The sequence below is a fragment of the Pseudoliparis swirei genome, chromosome 4 (genome assembly GCF_029220125.1).
Source record: "Pseudoliparis swirei isolate HS2019 ecotype Mariana Trench chromosome 4, NWPU_hadal_v1, whole genome shotgun sequence".
NCBI lineage: Eukaryota > Metazoa > Chordata > Actinopteri > Perciformes > Liparidae > Pseudoliparis > Pseudoliparis swirei.
This window is the reverse complement of record NC_079391.1, coordinates 33,747,646-33,769,065: the sequence shown is the minus strand read 5'-3', so window position 1 is coordinate 33,769,065 and position 21,420 is coordinate 33,747,646. Positions and strand designations below refer to the sequence as shown.

At 43.9% G+C, this 21,420-nt stretch overlaps 2 protein-coding genes and 1 long non-coding RNA gene across 4 annotated transcripts; 1 reads left to right on the top strand and 2 right to left on the bottom strand.

Annotated features, from left to right (window-relative positions):
• Positions 1–7,021: 7,021 nt before the first annotated feature.
• On the bottom strand, positions 7,022–9,052 carry LOC130193039 (gastrula zinc finger protein XlCGF8.2DB-like). Its single transcript, XM_056413354.1, has one exon. It carries the CDS (start codon positions 8,829–8,831, stop codon positions 7,869–7,871), a length of 963 nt encoding a protein of 320 aa, XP_056269329.1. The 5' UTR covers positions 8,832–9,052; the 3' UTR covers positions 7,022–7,868.
• Positions 9,053–9,309: 257 nt separating this feature from the next.
• On the bottom strand, positions 9,310–11,835 carry LOC130193067 (uncharacterized). Its single transcript, XR_008831503.1, has 3 exons — positions 11,699–11,835; positions 9,768–10,048; positions 9,310–9,422 (listed from the first exon to the last, which is right to left on the bottom strand). It is a non-coding gene; the product is annotated as an uncharacterized LOC130193067 (long non-coding RNA).
• Positions 11,836–11,948: 113 nt separating this feature from the next.
• Positions 11,949–19,102, top strand: LOC130193019 (zinc finger protein 391-like). Of its 2 annotated transcripts, none has more exons than XM_056413323.1 (3): positions 11,949–12,038; positions 16,337–16,594; positions 17,075–19,102. In XM_056413323.1, the coding sequence occupies exons 2-3, from the start codon at positions 16,483–16,485 to the stop codon at positions 18,358–18,360; spliced, it is 1,398 nt and encodes a 465-aa protein (XP_056269298.1). In that variant the 5' UTR covers positions 11,949–12,038; positions 16,337–16,482; the 3' UTR covers positions 18,361–19,102. The 2 variants fall into 2 exon arrangements, with proteins under 2 accessions (XP_056269298.1, XP_056269297.1); XM_056413322.1 differs by having other exon boundaries at positions 11,957–12,038; positions 16,259–16,594.
• The last annotated feature ends 2,318 nt before the right edge of the window (positions 19,103–21,420 follow it).

Sequence of the window (21,420 nt, the reverse complement as noted above, 5' to 3'; positions counted from 1 at the left end):
CCTCAGATCCACAGGCCGCTCGCTCCTTCGGGTCCCCGACACCAAGCTCCGCACCATGGGCGACCGGGCCTTTTGCTCGGCAGCGCCACGCTTGTGGAACAGTCTCCCTGACCACCTGAGGGAAACTCAGACACTGAACTCTTTTAAAACTGGCCTAAAAACCTTTTTATTCAGGAAGGCATTTCTTTTACCTTGAGTTAATTTATTGTCAGCTATTACATTCTGATTTTTTTTCTTTTTATGGGTTGCTTTAACTATGTTTTAATCGGTTTTATTTGTTTTTACTATATGTGTGGCACTCTGAGATTCTTTGAAGGAAGAGTGCGATAAAAATGAAATGCATTATTATTATTATTATTATTAATTGCGATTAATGAATTTCAAAATGTGCGATTAATTAGTTAATTTTTTTTAATCGATTGACAGCCCTAATATATATATATATTAATATTAAACCTTAGATTGCTCAGATTTGAGCTCCTAAGTCAAACCGCTGCTAATCTCTAGCTACTGTCCTTCGTATTAAGTGTGCCTCGATGATTTTTTAGGATCACCTGATGCATTCAAACTCCAGAGAACACCATTTATAACCAAAACACGTCTGTTAACAACTCTCAATGGTTGTGGGTTTTTCTATTTTCCCTGTTTCATGACTTTGTTTTTAAATAAATTGTGTCTCTCACCGTGTGTTTCCCATAGTTTTTTCCAACTGGAGTGGATCGGCAGTCCGGTCTCCCCTGAACGGCAGCTACTCACCCTCGTTCAGCCAAAGCCCAGACGAGCGTGTCCATCTCATCCTCGAGGAAATTAGTGTTCCTTTACCTTGTGAGGAATCAAAAGTAGTTTAAGCATGGTTGTTCATACTTTATTATCGTAACAAATTGACAAGTAATCAACCATGCACAAAATACAAGTCATGAAAACATTCAGCTGAATGGAAGACTGTCAGAAATAACTGCTGTCCTTTAGTCCAAGTATACTGTCTTTTATACGTTTGTAAAGAATATATATATTATAGCTTAGCATAGCCTAGTATTGTACATAAATGTTATGTGTAAAGTGGAAAAACACTGGACGAGAGTTAGAAACATCAGCAGGGCATTCCGGCGCCTGAACTGATCAAAGGAGATAACAGTGACACACGAAAGAACTTTATGCACCAACGCTCACCCTAGATTTGAATAGAACAAAGCAACACTCATGCTCACATGAACAGGAGAGCCACAGAGACAACTACTGAGCGCAGATAAGATAAGGAAAGGTCCAGCTTTGACAATTAATATCCGGATTCAACCACAGCCCTCTCTCACACACACACACACACACACACACACACACCTACACTGGCCCTTTGTAAATATCCTGGGAACGACCTTCTCGCCACAGCGCATCCCACCTAGGAAGACATAAGACTATCTTAGAAAACTCCCCAGCTCAGTCAAGGAAGCTACATGTGAATTCCATCTTCCTTTCTCACACTTTTTCACAACATATGCTCTCATTGGCGGGCCGAGAAGAACCAATGAATGAGCGACAGCGATGGAGGCAGAGAGACGAAGAACCAATGAGAAGACACCGCCCTCTCTTCGCTGGACCAATCAGAACTGGCCTTGATGGCTATTTAAACCGTCGCGCCCTCTGTTATGGGCCTCTCTCTGGTCTGAATACTCTAGGTACCAGCCGGAGGGGGGTCCATGCATGATGTCTACTGTTAGAAGTGGGACAAATAAATGCGAATTTTTCTGGGATTAGCAAAATGATCCGTAGACCAGGCCGGGGAGAAGTGAATGCGGAATGTGAGTAATAAAACAGATCAAAGGGGACCCCAGTTCCATTAGACTACAACAACAGGAAAGCAACAAGGCATCCATCAGGCCGGCCGACAGGGAGAGTGGCTGTAAGATCAAATGAAAGCATCGAGGCCATCGCTGGGACGATAAGCAGAGGGCCAGGTGTGACAGAACACGGGTCCTGAGTGGTCATCTTTGGCGTTTACAACCAGTGACCCTCTGTCTGAACTCACTCAGGGGCCCCACGCCGACACCAGATGTAAACATTGCACCTCTGGGGAGATTCAAATGAAGACCTGGTTGATTGGGTGTTCGGAGCCCATATCCGCACCATATGGGCTAAAGAGGATGTTACTGCGGAGTGAATAAACACAAACCTGAATTCATGTGTGTTAACCTGCCTGTAGATCAATGGTCTTTGATATGATAATGTAATATATGTCTCCCAATATGTTCTGTATCCTGACCCCCGGTTAGAGTGTGTTTGATGTCACTGGCATCAGGAAGTCTCACCAAGTCTGAAAGGATCATAAAGTGGGTACCCTAAGTGCCTGAGAGATAGGAGGAGACACCCGGAGACAGGTCACCGAGGTGACCGAGCTCATCTAAACCAGCTAAGACAACAGTCCCCCTCTTTGATGTGGGACAGAGAGTCTCCCCAGAACCTCTCAGGAAGAGAGGGGGGGGATGAACCCCCCATCAGCACCCCCAGAGAGGGACGGATATCTGGTAAAAGTGGGAGGAGCCGAGGGTATAAAGGTGACAAACAGGGCTTTTTGAAAAAAAGGTCTTTGGGAGAGTTTTTGAGAAAAAAGGGTTTTTTCATATGCTGTGGTTTGCGTCAGGCGTCCGTGAAGAACTCACGGGCGCCCGACGTACTTTGTCTATTTTTCTTCTTTCTTTTCTGAAAAGGGCTGAAGAAAAAGAGAGTTTTTGAGTTCTTGTCACTTTTGCGTCAGGCTCCCGAGAGGGAACTCACTTATAATTGTACTTTGTTTATTTCTTTCTTCTTTTTTTGAATAAAATACTTGGCTGCCTTGCAGTCTTAAACTTTACATTCGGTTCGTGGACCTACTTTTTTGTGAGCCCTATTTCTTCACCTGTCGACCCACCCGAGGAGACCAAAGGCGGAGACCCGAGAGCGGACCCCCGCCGCCCCCGAGGTGAGTCTGAGCGACATCTACACGGCTACACCCACTGACCCCAGTTACTCAGGGCACATACTGATTCCTCACACACTGGTAACTGACATTTTGTACTAAAGAGAGATATCGCTGCAGCCGGTAGACCTCCGTCTCTCGGCCGAGCCGTGGTTGGTTCTGGGACCAAGAGAGGGACTCGTAACAACCGAGTCCTCGTCGCGGAGTTTGTCCTAAGAATAAGAATATTAATAAGTGTCCCGCCAGCCGCTCTACGAGCCTTGTACCCTCAGAGCGGGCTGGGAGGAGACCAGATAATTGAATACACAGCGTTTCTCTCCGCGGAGATCGATCTGTCATCATCTAGGGGTGTCGCGCGAGCCAAACAGCAACCACTGTCGAGGTGCACGCGTCGCTCATCAGGCCCGAACGATCGCAGAATCATATAGAGGGAGTTACTGATCTCCGCCTCCTCTCCCCCTTAACTCGGTCTTCGCCCTCGCTCGAGTTTGCCTCTCCCCCTCGAAGCGTAAGGCGAGGATACCGTGACCGGGGCGGTCGTCAGAAGAGAGGCCGGGCATCGTGACCCGTGGACCCGCGTCCTCTCCAGTGCGACAGGTTAGCAGCGCGGTGACGCTGCGCCTGGCGCCGCCGACGTGCTTTTACGACAGTTTGCTACACGTCTGTCCTTAGAGCACGATTATTTCCCTCAATAAAGTACCCGGTGTGAGCCGACTCGCACCTCAAACCTTTCCCCCTCCTCTCCATCTCTCCTCTCCTGTCTCGTTCCCCCCCCTCCCCGCTCCTCTCCTCCCCCGGTTTCCCCTACACGAGAAGACTGCGGCGTGACTTTTCTTTCCGTCTCCCACCCGAGGCGACCGAATCGGTTCACGTACGCGTCTCTCTTAACACTACTTGTATCCTTATTTCTGAATAAAACGCTAATAAATGTAAAGTAGAAGTCTACCGCTGTTTCTTTCAGTCAGTGCCGTCCGGGTGGGTGTGTTCTTGTTTGTCCAACTCCAACACGTTCACAGAAGCCCAGTCGAACATCCGTGTTCGACCGACTCAGTTGATTCTGCTCAAACGGAGCGCCGTGATAGGACAAGGCAGTTTTGAATTTATTGTTTAGCTTGAGTCCATGAAGATAACCCCAGGATATGTCTGGTCATCATAGGTGTCTTGAACCCAGGATATGTCTCGTCATCATAGGTGTCTTGAACCCAGGATATGTCTGGTCATCATAGGTGTCTTGAACCCAGGATATGTCTGGTCATCATTGGTGTCTTGAACCCAGGATATGTCTGGTCATCATAGGTGTCTTGAACCCAGGATATTCCTGGTCATCATTGGTGTCTTGAACCCAGGATATGTCTGGTCATCATAGGTGTCTTGAACCCAGGATATTCCTGGTCATCATTGGTGTCTTGAACCCAGGATATTCCTGGTCATCATTGGTGTCTTGAACCCAGGATATTCCTGGTCATCATTGGTGTCTTGAACCCAGGATATGTCTGGTCATCATAGGTGTCTTGAACCCAGGATATGTCTGGTCATCATTGGTGTCTTGAACCCAGGATATGTCTGGTCATCATAGGTGTCTTGAACCCAGGATATGTCTGGTCATCATTGGTGTCTTGAACTCAGGATATGTCTGGTCATCATAGGTGTCTTGAACCCAGGATATGTCTGGTCATCATTGGTGTCTTGAACCCAGGATATGTCTGGTCATCATTGGTGTCTTGAACCTAGGATATGTCTGGTCATCATTGGTGTCTTGAACCCAGGATATGTCTGGTCATCATAGGTGTCTTGAACCCAGGATATGTCTGGTCATCATTGGTGTCTTGAACTCAGGATATGTCTGGTCATCATAGGTGTCTTGAACCCAGGATATGTCTGGTCATCATTGGTGTCTTGAACCCAGGATATGTCTGGTCATCATTGGTGTCTTGAACCCAGGATATGTCTGGTCATCATTGGTGTCTTGAACCCAGGATATGTCTGGTCATCATTGGTGTCTTGAACCCAGGATATGTCTGGTCATCATAGGTGTCTTGAACCCAGGATATGTCTGGTCATCATTGGTGTCTTGAACCCAGGATATGTCTGGTCATCATAGGTGTCTTGTCACCCCACCTTTGAACCTGTCTCGGTTCTTCTGCCACATGTACACAACAGTGGCGGCTGGTGAAATTTTTTTGGGGGGGGGCACAGTTTAAATATCACTCAACAATGAGAAGAAAAGAGGTTTTGAGTAGAATATTGTAAAAAACAAAGCTTTATTTAAAGAACACAGCGTGCTCATCAACACTGTCCAATAACAACTATCAACACACTGTAACTTTGGGCATGAGAGGTTCAGAGCAGCTTTAAGGAACATTGGGTTGGGTTTCAGAGGTTTGCAAAATAAAAGAGTTTCACCCTCACATGAAAGAGGTTCAGAGCAGAATAGAGTCAGAAAGAGATCACATGTTACATTGTTTGACAGAGTAGACCCACTACTGTAAAGACAAGTAGCCTCCTCTCTTTAAAGTGGTCAAACTTCTCCATAACTCTCTGGTTAAAGTCAATCATGTCTGTAACCAGCCTGTTTCATTATTCTGGAGGGAATGTGTCTGTTTTTCAGAACTTCTTTGTTGTGTTTTCGATGCCAGTTCGGTCTCCTTCTGCTGCTCTGCTCTGCAAACAGGGTTAGCTTCAGGCTGTTAGCTAGTTAGCTCCATGCTCTTAGCTAGATAACTGCGGCAAGATTCGTGCTTTACACTTGTCTGCAGCTCTTTAGACCCCTCCCCCCGTTGTAGTCCAGAGAGTTTCAGTCCCAGGACTTTGGAACAACAGACAGGGGAAACTAAACAGCGCATTACTCATTGAGCCTCCAGCTGACAGCTCCGTTAGCTACCTGCTCCCGTAGCTCCGTGGAGCTCTCTGGGCTCAGGGAACGATACGTCTCTGATCTGCCGAATAGTCCAGTCACGTGAAATAATAAAACGATGTCATTGGCCAATGAGCGCACATTTTTGTGCCCCAAGATTCACGTCTCATCCTCCAATGAGAAGCCGTCCTTGCCGAAACGACTGAAATGTTTTCTCGCTCCCGCACACACACGTTTGGCCGGTGTCCCGAAAATGGGGCGGGGCTTCTCTCCGTGATAATGAGTGGCGATATATTATATTTTTTCACATTAACTTAAGTGGTTGTTGACAGGCTGACGGTCTCCCACACACATTTAGCACGTCAACACGGTATATTTACTATTTAAATGATTTGGCATATATGTTTTTTGACAGGATGTATTTTTTTTTTTTTTCATCTCAAAATTTTAAGAGGGGCGGCGCCCTAGCGCCCTCTATGGACGCACCACCACTGGTACACAAATGGTATGTCCAAAAAAGTTGCGCAAGCTATCATAACATAAGAGAACAATGATTCAGGATTTTTCTACCGACAGTGGTTAGTTCTTCCGTGGTGGATGAAGGAAATGATAACATTTTTCACAGAGTAAAGCCACAGACATAAGCCCCGCCCCTCGCGTAGCTTCGCAACACTTTTGGTGTGAACACGGCAAATGGTCAAGCGAGTAAACTCACGCAAGTAAAGCGTTGCAATGTTTCGCAACGCTTTACTTTACATCTGGGAGATATAATCCCTCCAGCTTGTTCTGGGTCTCCTTCCAGAAGGATGTCACTGGATAACCTCCAGTGGGAGGCGCCCATGAGGCATTCAAATGATTTGACCAAACACCCCTCAGCTGACTCTTTTCGACAAGGAGTTGTGGCTCCACTCCAAGTTCCTTAACCTATCTCTAAACCTGAGCCCGGTGAACAATATTTAAAAGCCAGCTTTAATTGGAAAAAGTTCTTCCTGTAATTCAGTAATATACCCACATTTATTTGGGAATTAAGGGGCATTTAAATTTTACACCATTAGTAGGTTATTTAATTTTGCCAATTCATAACCTGCAAGTAACCACAAATATATGCTAGATATACTCAGATAACAGGTGGACTGGATGTAACAGAGTGGAAATCATATCAGTGAATATAATATTTCATGAATTAAAAAAATTATATTAAGAACCATTAAACCATAAATCATGAACACATATTTATTTAAAAAGAAAAGCCAGCAGCTGCAGCTTGGTTACAAACTCTGGGACAAATATAGAAGAACATTGAACTGAAGTCATGTTGGTGGAAACGTTGGCTGAATTTTCCAAATGTTTGAGCCAAGAAAACAACAACAACAACAGCTGTTCCAACACGAGTGAATCCAAGAGAACGAGCAGTCAACAAAAGGTCAAATATTCACACCTTAAAACAAAGGAATCCCTAAATCTCAAAGAGAGATCAGTAGAGGCCCGCTCGGCCGAGGACGCAGGCACGCCGGTCGGACCTTTCGCCGTTTGTCACGTATTGCGTTTTTTCTTTCGCCAGTAGGTGGCGCTTTGACTATGAGTGAATTTAGGCGCGTCACTATCCTCATGCCATTACTTATAACATCCATCACAAGTTTGGGGCAGATTTGGGCAAGTCCAGTTGAACCACTTGGTGGCGCTTTGACTATGTGGACATATTCAAGCATCATGTGTCTCTACCTGAAGTGTAGACCACGTCATGTAAATTAAATGTAAAAGAAAGTATTCTACATACCCCCAATATGCGCCCAATGTTCAAAAATAAAAAGCGGATTAAGAATAATAATATTTCCCCTAACAAACTCAATAGGGTCCTCTCGGACTGGCTTCGTCAGTCGCTCGGACCCTAGTAATATAAATTGATGTGTAACTTAATCTTAGCTGAAGACACTTGTGTTGGAGTCTGGATCAGCATGACACTTTTTAAGTGTTTAACCAGATTTATTTCAGAGACTCTCAGGAATACTTTTGAGATTTTTGGAATAACTGAGACAAGAGAATCTTGTTGAGCGAACTCCACGACTACTTAGTTTCTCTAGTGTGGACAATTAAATGTTTTTTCAGATTGTGCTTCTGTGAAAATGTTTGATCACAAACTGAACATTTAAATGGTTTCTCTCCTGTGTGGACAAACATGTGAGAGTTCATGTTTCTCTTATGTGTAAATGTTTTACTACAAACTGAACAACTAAACGGTTTCTCTCCTGTGTGAACAAACATGTGAGCATTCAGGTGTCCCTTTTGTGTAAATGTTTTACTACACACTGAACAACGAAATCGTTTCTCTCCTGTGTGGAGATACATGTGATAGTTCATGTTTCTCTTGTGTGGAAATGTTTTACTACACACTGAACAACTAAATGGTTTCTCTCCTGTGTGGACAGTCATGTGATAGCTCAGGTCTCCCTTGTGTGTATACGTTTTACTACAAAGTGAACAACTAAATGGTTTCTCTCCTGTGTGGACAGTCATGTGATCGTTCAGGTGACACTTTTGTGTATATGTTTTACTGCACACTGAACAACTAAATGGTTTCTCTCCTGTGTGGACATACATGTGATAGTTTCTGTTTCTCTTGTGTGTAAATGTTTTACTACACACTGAACAACTAAATGGTTTCTCCCCTGTGTGAACAGTCATGTGTCTCTTTAGAGCGTTATTTAATTCAAATATTTTGTCACACACAGAGCATTGAGCTGTTTTCTCTCCTGTTTTGGAGCTGCTGGGTTTCTCCAGATGTCCCTGGTGGTCAGAGCGTGCAGCACATGCAGGCGAGCTGCTTGATGTAGTTCCAGGACTACAGTTCACATCCCTTACAGGGACTTCTTTGTTTAGCAGAGGGTTCTCATCTGACTGAGGTTCCTGAGTCTCCTCCCCATCATCACTGAACTCAGTCTCAGTATCTGGTCCTGGATCGCTTCCTGGATCTAACTTCCTGTCTGGTTCTGGTCCTCCACAATGCGCTCCATCAGCTTCTGTTTCCATTGGTTCAGTTTGTCTTTGATGAAGCTGAGAGGACTGAGCTTCCTCTTCATCATCTTCCCTCTTTACAGGAGAGACTGAGAACCTGGTACCAGCCTCCTGCAGCCCTGGAAGCTGCTCTCCCTCCTGATTGGTCCAGAGGTCCTCCTGGTCCTCTTTGATGTGGGGGGGCTCTGGGTCCTCCTGTTCCTCTTTAATGTGGGGGGGCTCTGGGTCCTCTTTGATGTGGGGGGGCTCTAAGTCCTCCTGTTCCTCTTTGATGTGGGGGGCCTCTGGGTCCTCTTTAATGTGGGGGGGCTCTGGGTCCTCCTGGTCCTCTTTAATGTGGGGGGGCTCTGGGTCCTCCTGGTCCTCTTTGATGTGAGGGGGCTCTGGGACCTCCTCGTCCTCTTTGATGTGGGGGCTCTGGGTCCTCCTGGTCCTCTTTAATGTGGGGGGGCTCTGGGTCCTCCTGGTCTTCTTTTATGTGGGGGGGCTCTGGGTCCTCCTGGTCCTCTTTTATGTGGGGGGGCTCTGGGTCCTCCTGTTCCTCTTTGATGTGGGGGGGCTCTGGGTCCTCCTGGTCCTCTTTGATGTGGGGGGGCTCTGGGTTCTCTGGAGAATAATAAAATACATTATTACATCTTATATATAATAAATCCTTGACTGCAGAAGAGGAGGAACCCGTCCTCCATCAGCGACGTTCCAGTGAAGCTGGAGAGCAGAAGATCTGAGCAAGAAAACTAAATCTGACACATGAAGATAGTTTGAGCTCAAATCCAAGAGCTGTGAGGTGAAGTTCAGTAGAAACTACAATATGTACCTCTGAGGTGTATCGTAGTAAAACCTATGAGCGTGTTTAAATACTGCAGTACCTGTAAATCTACCTCAGTACATGATGTGAATACTTCCTCCAGAACTGGTTCCCTCAGGTTAAAGTGATAAACAAAGAGAACCCACCTGCTCGTTGGACCCGGACTTCCGGGTTGAACACGGCGTGCAGCAGCTTCCGGTGTCGCTGGTTCTCCTCCTTTAAACTACAAAGTTCCATTTCCATTTGGACTTTAGACATGTTCACGAGCTCAGAAACATTTCCTCCAGACAGCTCCGGTAAACACGCTCACTCGGCTCCGTCTGTCTCCTTCATGAGTCTGAGGTTTAAACTGTGAACAAAGTCCTCCTCAATAAGTTAGTCCACACATCCGGGCTCTGCCGGCTCCTCCTGGCTGCATCTGAAGAAACTTAAAGAGTAAAAGAAAGTATTATAAGAGATTTTAAGATAAATATTTGTTAGATTTTTTCTAGTTTTATAATGAGTCTGAAAGAAACCATTCTGCCTAAGAACTAACTACATGTTATAGTTAATATATACATACATGAATAGTTCAAAAAACCCTGATGAATAGCAGCCCTTGGTCTTCAGTCTTCAGTCACCCTCCCGGAGCCGGACCCAGGAGGGGAGCTCGTCGGCGAGCGTCTGGTGGCCGGGTCGGGCTCAGACTCAAGAATTAACATCGAGCAGCCACCCCGTGGACCCACCACCCACAGGGACCAGCATCGGGTCGGGTGCTATGTAGACCGGGCGGCGGGCCGGGCAGGGGGCCGAGGCGAGCCGATCGCCGGCAATATAGAGTAACTCTAGAGACGTGGAACGTCTCCTCGCTAGCGGGGGGAGGTGCAGCAGCACCAGCTAGATATGCTGTAGTTGGGCTCACCTCCACGCACCGCGCTGGCTCTGGAACAAAACTCCTGGAGGAGGTTGGACTCTGTTCTTTTCTGGAGTTGCCCAGGGTGAGCGGCGCCGGGTGGGAGTGGGGAGAACCACGAGCCCCCGGCTGAGCGCTGCTGTGTTGGAGAACCAGAGGGTCGCAGGGAGGCTGACTGGTTTGTGCTTATGGTTGTCAGAAAGCTGCTGGATGAGCTCCGTGTACACTACCGTTCAAAACTTTGGCGTCACCCAGACAATATGAGGATTTCATGAAAACTCACACTTTTATTTATTAAATGAATTCCAAAATGAATATAAAATATAATCAAGACAATGACGAGGTTAGAAATAATGATTTTTAATGTAAATAATCATTTTGTTCTCAAAACTTGTGGCTCAAAGGAAGGCCAGTTTTAGAGCTTCTCTCAGCAGCATAACCGTTTTCAGCTGCGCTCACATAAAAGGGTTTGCATGGTTTTCTACCCCTCTGCTAGTCTTCTAAGGCGATAACACAATGTACCATCAGAACACTGGAGATGGGCCTCTACACACCTCTGGAGAGACTTCATTACACACCAGAGAATAGTCATGGACCACGTTAACTATGGATTGAGAGTTATGATGTAATGTTATCTTCAATTGAAAAAACAGTGCATTGAAAAATAAGGACATTATATATGTACCCTCTGGTGTTAAAACACACTAATGCTACATACAGGAGCAGTAACTCCATTATGATTGGGCGGTTAGCAGCTAGCTAGCGAGCTAACTGGACGCGTCATGTAGCCTCAGATAAACGTCACCGTTACAAGAAGTAAAGACACCACGCGAGCACCGGGGAACGCTGCTGCTGTTGCTGTTGTTGTTGTTGTTGTTGTTGGCTGTGTGTTTTGTCAACTGATCCTGTTTAAGGCAGCGAGCTAGCGTTAGCTACCTCTCTCCTCACGTCACTCAGCTAGAATCAAACACCTGGAGTCACAGACGGGGCGCAGTGTCGCGTGCAGGTGTGACAGCGGGTCACCTGGTGAGTTACCTGAGTTACCTGAGTGAGCCCCCCCCCCCCCTCTCTAAAACAACCCGGGGGTCCTCGAGTCTCAGCTGGGGGCTCGTCTGCTGCAGCGAGGGCTACTAGCCTGCTAGCTACACCTCCTCCCGTCAGCTCGGATTAAAAGGAGCTCCTCACCTGTAAAAGTCTCTTCTTCTCTTCCGGCTCGTTTCATCGGCACCGATCACTTGAGATCGATATCCCGTTATCGGGAACGTTGCGTGGGTTTCCACGCCTTCCAAGAACCGCCTCTCCCCGCAGCTTCCACCGCAGCTCACGCGAGGTCCGACACAGGCTGCGGTCACGTGATCCGCCGCGTGAAATGTAATGCGCCTCTATCTCTGGTGTTACGGTACGAGGGCCCGAGAGCAGCAGGTCGAGCCATTACCCAGCAGCCAGTGCTCCCGATAACGGGATATCGATCTCAAGTGATCGGTGCCGATGAAACGAGCCGGAAGAGAAGAAGAGACTTTTACAGGTGAGGAGCTCCTTTTAATCCGAGCTGACGGGAGGAGGTGTAGCTAGCAGGCTAGTAGCCCTCGCTGCAGCAGACGAGCCCCCAGCTGAGACTCGAGGACCCCCGGGTTGTTTTAGAGAGGGGGCTCACTCAGGTAACTCAGGTAACTCACCAGGTGACCCGCTGTCACACCTGCACGCGACACTGCGCCCCGTCTGTGACTCCAGGTGTTTGATGCTAGCTGAGTGACGTGAGGAGAGAGGTAGCTAACGCTAGCTAGCTGCCTTAAACAGGATCAGTTAACAAAACACACAGCCAACAACAACAACAACAACAACAACAACAAACAACAGCAGCAGCGTTCCCCGGTGCTCGCGTGGTGTCTGTACTTCTTGTAACGGTGACGTTTATCTGAGGCTACATGACGCGTCCAGTTAGCTCGCTAGCTAGCTGCTAACCGCCCAATCATAATGGAGTTAGTGCTCCTGTATGTAGCATTAGTGTGTTTTAACACCATAGGGTACATATACATATACCATAGTGTAAATAAATCTCCAGTGTTCTGATGGTACGTTGTGTTATCGCCTTAGAAGTCTAGCGGAGGGGTAGAAAACCCTTTAACCCCTTTTGATGTGAGCGCAGCTGAAAAGAGTTAAAGGGTACCTGTAGTGAAAGCGAATATGTAGCCAGATCAAAAGATAATGTGTTTCTAAAGGTTATTCATGCACTGACGGTCCAGTATTCAATAACAATACGTAGTTTAGGCTGTTCAAAGTCCTCAACTCCGACATGCGACAGTGCACTGGAGCTTGAATATGTCGCGGGTGGTGTGACGTCACATCGTTGAGAGATCGACAGCCAGCCACAGCGGATGTGTTCAGATACCAATGTAAACAACGTCGAGCGCTCGCAAACAAATGCTGAGAGATTGATAATATGGACGATGAAAGATTGTCTGATTCAGCAACTGGATACTTGTTTGAACCTTTAAAAGCAGACTATCCCCGTTTAGTGAATTGTGACAGCGATGATAGCGATGATTCTGATGAAGTTGATGCCGAAGGACCGCCGGTCCAGATGCTTCACCGTGCGGACCGTGCACGCAAGTCGGCGGACGTTTGGTGCAGTTGTGGGAAATGTGTGCCACAAAAAACAGACATAGAGTGCATTTGTTGTAAAGAACACGAACTTATGTCCGATGATATCGTGTCATTAGACCTCATCTGCTTTACACAAAAGAGTGAGCTTGATAGCTACATCGCGCATAAGCCAGCGCTGGAGATGTCTTTCATTGATGCAATGATCGGCCGACATGTTCGGGGGCCTGCACCCGAGGGACAACTGTCACATCGGTAAGTTTGCCAGTTGTTTCATGTAGGCTAATTTGCGATCACCAGAGTTGGTGTGATTATTACTAATATTCTGAATATATTCACCTTTATTCTCCCATAAGCGAGAGGCCTAACATTTGCCTGCATACTATCGCCCATGATTATGATGATCCTTTAGCATAGACTAAGAAGCCCATACTTTATATAGCGGTCTCAGTAGGCCGCGCACCATGGAGGCCGCGGTATATCGAATAAGGCCGCGTCCGCTGCCCGTGTATCGTGGCATTCGCAGTATCTCCATTGATTTTGACCATATAGATTGTGTAATTCTTCGCTACGAATGTTTCACGATAGAGGGAAAGACATTATATTTGGTACACCTTTATAGCTCAGTTTGTTTGTTATAGGCTATCCGCTGTTTTGTCACAAAGTGGCTCAGGATTGGCTGAATTCCTTTCAACGACTCAACGTCATAGTTAGCTTTGACATGAGTAAATAACTAGCAAAATGGCTGCGCCCTGAAGCGTTCACGGACTCGGAATGTTGACAAAGAAATGTAAATCCTCGGGCTATGCGTGACTTGTTGACAATAGCGGCGGGGTAAATATGATTTATTTGATGCGCCGAATGGATGTAGCACGTTGTTGTTTTGCACTACAGGTACCCTTTAAGCTGCTGAGAGAAGCTCTAAAACTGGCCTTCCTTTGAGCCACAAGAAGAACTACATTAATATTTACTATAAACATCATTATTTATAACCTCGTCAATGTCTGGACTATATTTTTTATTCAATTTGCAATTAATTTGATGAATAAAAGTGAGTTTTCATGGAAAACACAAAATTGTCTGGGTGACCCCAAACTTTTTACTAGTGTACATACATATATGTATTAAATATATATAAATCTATGTATTATATATATACTTATACAAACACACACACACACACATATATATATATACAGAAAGGTTAGTTTCAGAGTTGTATAATAAATAAAATAATAATAATAAATTAGGGCTGTCAGCGTTAACACGTTAATCTATGCGATTAATTTGGCCGCGTTAAACGCACTAAAATATTTTAACGCAATTAACGCAACTTTTTATTTTATTTTATTTTTTAAAACCGCGGCAGTACGGTTTGACACTGTTTCCGTTTTTAAAACAATTATTTCTCCGCGAAAATAAAGATCATAAATCAGTTTAACTCGTGGATGAATCAGTCGGGTTTCCTCCTGCTCCTCCTTCCTCCCGTCTCCCCCTCTGATACACAGAGGAACGGAGGGGCGACGTGTCGGGTGACGCGGCGCGGAAAGAACTCGTCACACGAAACCTTCACCGTGATTTGTCAATCCGTTTCGGTAAAAACAACCAATGAACACTCAGTAAATCACAAAGGACCTCCCACCTCACAGGTTAGGCTCATTTAGCAGCCTGTCAGTCAGAGAACCAGAGAACACGGCGTGAGGACAATGAGCCTCATTTCAGAGCTGAGATTGTTCTGGAATGTTTGATGTATAACACGTGGGGGTGTGTCACATGCAAAAGACTTTAAACGGTGAATTTAATTTATTTTGTAAAATGTATAAAATGCCCCCAGCCTCCAGAGGGTTAACGTGACATATTTGAATGTCAGTCAGTTCCCAAGGCCACTGGTTCTGCTGTTCAGTGTTAAAGATGACAGGACCAATGGGGTCTCAATATACTTCTATTTTTTTACTAATCTGATGTTTCACTGAAGAAACAATTTATCATCCACGATATTAAATACCTCGCTGGCACTGTATATGTAGGAGCCTCTTTGAAAACACAGCTCTGTGTGAAGTTTTGTCTTTAAAAAGAAGGAAAACACTTAAGCGCGATTAATTAATCGCAATTTCAAAATGTGCGATTAATTAGTTTTTTTTTTTAAATCGATTGACAGCCCCAATAATAATATGTGTCATATAGTAATAATATAATAAATATACCATAAATCATATAAATATATATTTATACATTAAAATATAGTTATTTTTTCTGCAGATTGATATAATAAATATGTCATAGTTATGTAATAAATATAACATCTATATATATTTATGTAACATGTAGTTAGTTGTTAGGCAGAATTATTTCTTTCAGACTCATAATAAATATATCATATAATATTATAAACCTAACACATATATATATATATATATATATATATAAAACTATATAATACCAATATGATAAATATATCATATATACAGGACTGTCTCAGAAAATTAGAATATTGTGATGAAGTTCTTTATTTTCTGCAATGCAATTAAAGAAACAAAAATGTCATGCATTCTGGATTCATTACAAATCAACTGAAATATTGCAAGCCTTTTATTCTTTTAATATTGCTGATTATGGTTTACAGCTTAAGAAAACTCAAATATCCTATCTCTAAATATTAGAATATCATGAAAAAGTATACTAGTAGGGTATTAAACAAATCACTTGAATTGTCTAATTAACTCGAAACACCTGCAAGGGTTTCCTGAGCCTTGACAAACACTCAGCTGTTATAAATCTTTTTTTTACTTGGTCTGAGGAAATATTAAAATTTTATGAGATAGGATTTTAGAGTTTTCTTAAGCTGTAAGCCATAATCAGCAATATTAAAAGAATAAAAGGCTTGCAATATTTCAGTTGATTTGTAATGAATCCAGAATGCATGACATTTTTGTTTTTTTAATTGCATTACAGAAAATAAAGAACTTCATCACAATATTCTAATTTTCTGAGACAGTCCTGTATATAGTGTTCAGCCTGATCAGAGAGGCGGTCTGCAAGAATCTGTCAGCTGGAGTCCAACCTGTCATGAGAGATGTGATGTGTGTTGAACAGTTGATCAGTAACGCAGGTTTTCCCGCGGGAGTCCAACTCTTTGTCTTGTAGTTTCTTCAGATGCAGCCAGGAGGAGCCGGCAGAGCCCGGATGTGTGGACTAACTTATTGAGGAGGACTTTGTTCACAGTTTAAACCTCAGACTCGCGAAGCTAGCGTCGCGAGCTAGCAGGCGCTACACGGACCCGAGCGGAGCCGAGCGACACCGAGCGGAGCCGAGTGAGCGACGCGCGTTTCCCGGAGCTGTCTGGAGGAAACGTTTCTGAGCTCGTGGAAATGACTAAAGTCCAAATGGAAATGGAACTTTGTAGTTTAAAGGAGGAGAACCAGCGACACCGGAAGCTGTTGGATGCCGTGTTCAACCCGGAAGTCCGGGTCCAACGAGCAGGTGGGTTCTCTTTGTTTATCACTTTAACCTGAGGGAACCAGTTCTGGAGGAAGTATTCACATCATGTACTGAGGTAGATTTACAGGTACTGCAGTATTTAAACACGCTCATAGGTTTTACTACGATACACCTCAGAGGTACATATTGTAGTTTCTACTGAACTTCACCTCACAGCTCTTGGATTTGAGCTCAAACTATCTTCATGTGTCAGATTTAGTTTTCTTGCTCAGATCTTCTGCTCTCCAGCTTCACTGGAATGTCGCTGATGGAGGACGGGTTCCTCCTCTTCTGCAGTCAAGGATTTATTATATTGTTCTTTATGAATAAAGGACAATTAATGATAGCAGCAGCTTTTTATTTAGAGGTCATGCTTCTGTCATTCTAACTAATTCACTGCTTTTTCATTGATGAACCTCTTGGATAATAAAGAGTTTAATTTGAGATTCATAAGATATATTAATGTATTTTATTATTCCCCAGAGGACCCAGAGCCCCCCCACATTACAGAGGAACAGGAAGACCCAGAGTCTCCCTTTATTAAGGAGGAACCGGAGGATCCAGAGTCCCCCTATATTACAGAGGAACAGGAGGACCCAGAGTCTCCCTATATTAAGGAGGAACAGGAGTACACAGAGTCCCCCTATATTAAAGAGGAACAGGAGTACCCAGAGCCCCCCCACATTACAGAGGAACAGGAAGACCCAGTGTCTCCCTATATTGAAGAGGAACAGGACTACCCAGGGTCCCCCTATATTACAGAGGAACAGGAGGACCCAGAGTCTCCCTATATTAAGGAGGAACCGGAGGATCCAGAGTCCCCCTATATTACAGAGGAACAGGAGGACCCAGAGTCTCCCTATATTAAAGAGGAACAGGACTACCCAGGGTCCCCCTATATTACAGAGGAACAGGAGGACCCAGAGTCCCCCTATATTACAGAGGAACAGGACTACCCAGGGTCCCCCTATATTAAAGAGGAACAGGAGGATCCAGAGTCCATCAACATTAAAGAGGACCAGGAGGACCCAGAGCCCCTGGAGGAGGATGTTATCAAGTTTACATTCAATCCTGTAAAAAGTGAAGATGATGAAGAGGAACCTCAGTCCGATGAGAACCTTCTGCAGAACAAAGAAGTCCCTGTAAGTGATGTATTTCCAGTGCTACAGTTCACGTCAAGCAGCTCGCCTGCATGTGCTGCACGCTCTGACCACCAGGGACATCTGGAGAAACCCAGCAGCTCCAAAACAGGAGAGAAAACATTTCAATGCTCGCTTTGTGACAAAAGTTTTGGATTTAATAAGTCTCTAAAGAGACACATGAATGTCCACACAGGAGAGAAACCATTTCAATGCTCGCTTTGTGACAAAAGATTTGGATTCAATAACGATCTAAAGAGACACATGAATGTTCACACTGGAGAGAAACCATTTAGTTGTTACATGTGTAGTAAAACATTTACACAAAAGGCAAACCTGAACTATCACATGACTGTGCACACAGGAGAGAAACCGTTTAGTTGTTCTATGTGTAGCAAAACATTTACACACAAGGGACACCTGAACTCACACATGTTCATTCACACAGGAGAGAAACCGTTTCGTTGTTCTGTGTGTAGTAAAACGTTTCCACACAAGGGACACCTGAACGATCACATGACTGTTCACACAGGAGAGAAACCATTTAAATGTTCAGTTTGTGATAAAACATTTAAACAAAAGCCCAATCTGAAAAAACATTTAGTTGTCCACACTAGAGAAACTAAGTAGTCGTGGAGTTCGCTCAACAAGATTCTCTTGTCTTGGTTATTCCAAACATCTTTGAAGTATTCCTGAGAGTCTCTGAAATAAATGTGGTGAAACCCTTAAGAACTGTCAGGCTGATCCAGACTCCAACACAAGTGTCTTCAGCGAAGATGAAGCTACACATGTGTTTATATTCTTTGATGTGAGTGTCTCTGGTCTTGTGTTTCATGTGTTATGTATTGTCATGCATATTTGAATTTAAATAGTTTACATCGTCAAAGTGTTTCATGTCCTCACTGGTTTGAGCTGAATTCTCATCGGAGAAGAAACTGAGGAACATTTGTAACCTTCTTCCTCTTCAGTTTAAACTCAATACTTCATTTAGTTTGACTGTAGAAACTGACATTGAGTTCCATAACTGAGGAAGGACTGAATTGAGAAAAGGATTGTGGGTAATTGCCTCCTTCCTCCTTTCTTCTTCAACATCATCCTCTACTGATCTCCTCTCTTTGAGATTTAGGGTTCCTTTGTTTTACGGCGTGAATATTTGACCTTTTGTTGACCGCTCGTTCTCTTGGATTCACTCGTGTTGGAACAGCTGTTCAAGTCTTCTGTTGTTGTTGTTTTCTTGGCTCAAACATTTGGAAAGTTCAGCCGACGTTTCCACCAACATGACTTCAGTTCAATGTTCTTCTATATTTGTCCCAGAGTTTGTCACCAAGCTGCAGCTGCTGGCTTTTCTTTTAAAATAAATATGTGTTCATGATTAATGTCGTTTTTTTTCAATCATAAATGAATTAAATTCAATTCAATTCAGTTTATTTGTAAAGCCCAATTTCACAAATTACAAATTTGTCTCGGAGTGCTTTACAATCTGTACACATAGACATCCCTGCCCCAAAACCTCACATCGGACCAGGAAAAACTCCCAAATAACCCTTCAGGGGGAACAAAGGGAAGAAACCTGGAGGAGAGCAACAGAGGAGGATCCCTCTCCAGGATGGACAGAACAATAGATGTCATGTGACCAGAAGGACAGATTTAGAGTTAAAATACATTCAATGAATATGACAGAGTGGATGAATAGTTCATAGTCGACATATTCCACGATGGAGGGGGGTTATAGTTAGACCTGAACCAGGTTCACCTGGTCACATGACATCTATTGTTCACCTGGTCACATGACATCTATTGTTCATCTGGTCACATGACATATATTGTTCATCTGGTCACATGACATATATTGTTCATCTGGTCACATGACCTCTATTGTTCATCTGGTCTCATGACATCTATTGTTCATCTGGTCACATGACATCTATTGTTCTCCTAGTCACATGACATCTATTGTTCAGCTGGTCACATGACATCTATTGTTCACCTGGTCACATGACATCTATTGTTCATCTGGTCACATGACATATATTGTTCATCTGGTCACATGACATATATTGTTCATCTGGTCACATGACCTCTATTGTTCATCTGGTCTCATGACATCTATTGTTCATCTGGTCACATGACATCTATTGTTCTCCTAGTCACATGACATCTATTGTTCATCTGGTCACATGACATCTATTGTTCTCCTAGTCACATGACGTCTATTGTTCACCTAGTCACATGACATCTATTGTTCATCTGGTCACATGACATCTATTGTTCTCCTAGTCACATGACGTCTATTGTTCACCTAGTCACATGACATCTATTGTTCATCTGGTCACATGACATCTATTGTTCATCTGGTCACATGACATCTATTGTTCATCTGGTGACATGACATCTATTGTTCATCTGGTCACATGACATCTATTGTTCATCTGGTCACATGACATCTATTGTTCACCTGGTCACATGACATCTATTGTTCACCTGGTCACATAACATCTATTGTTCATCTGGTCACATGACATCTATTGTTCATCTGGTCACATGACATCTATTGTTCATCTGGTCACATGACATCTATTGTTCATCTAGTCACATAACATCTAGTGTTCATCTGGTCACATGACATCTATTGTTCATCTGGTCACATGACATCTATTGTTCATCTGGTCACATGACATCTATTGTTCATCTAGTCACATGACATCTATTGTTCATCAGGTCACATGACATCTATTGTTCATCTGGTCACATGACATCTATTGTTCATCTGGTCACATGACATCTATTGTTCACCTGGTCACATGACATCTATTGTTGACCTGGTCACATAACATCTATTGTTCATCTGGTCACATGACATCTATTGTTCACCTGGTCACATGACCTCTATTGTTCATCTGGTCACATGACATCTATTGTTCATCTGGTCACATGACATCTATTGTTCTCCTAGTCACATGACCTCTATTGTTAATCTGGTCACATGACATCTATTGTTCATCTGGTCACATGACGTCTATTGTTCATCTGGTCACATGACATCTATTGTTCACCTAGTCACATGACATCTATTGTTCATCTGGTCACATGACATCTATTGTTCATCTGGTCACATGACATCTATTGTTCATCTGGTCACATGACATCTATTGTTCATCTGGTCACATGACATCTATTGTTCATCTGGTCACATGACATCTATTGTTCATCTGGTCACATGACATCTATTGTTCATCTGGTCACATGACATCTATTGTTCACCTAGTCACATGACATCTATTGTTCATCTGGTCACATGACATCTATTGTTCATCTGGTCACATGACATCTATTGTTCACCTGGCCACATGACATCTATTGTTCATCTGGTCACATGACATCTATTGTTCATCTGGTCACATGACATCTATTGTTCATCTGGTCACATGACATCTATTGTTCATCTGGTCACATGACATCTATTGTTCATCTGGTCACATGACATCTATTGTTCATCTGGTCACATGACATCTATTGTTCATCTGGTCACATGACATCTATTGTTCATCTGGTCACATGACATCTATTGTTCATCTGGTCACATGACATCTATTGTTCATCTGGTCACATGACATCTATTGTTCATCTGGTCACATGACATCTATTGTTCATCTGGTCACATGACATCTATTGTTCATCTGGTCACATGAC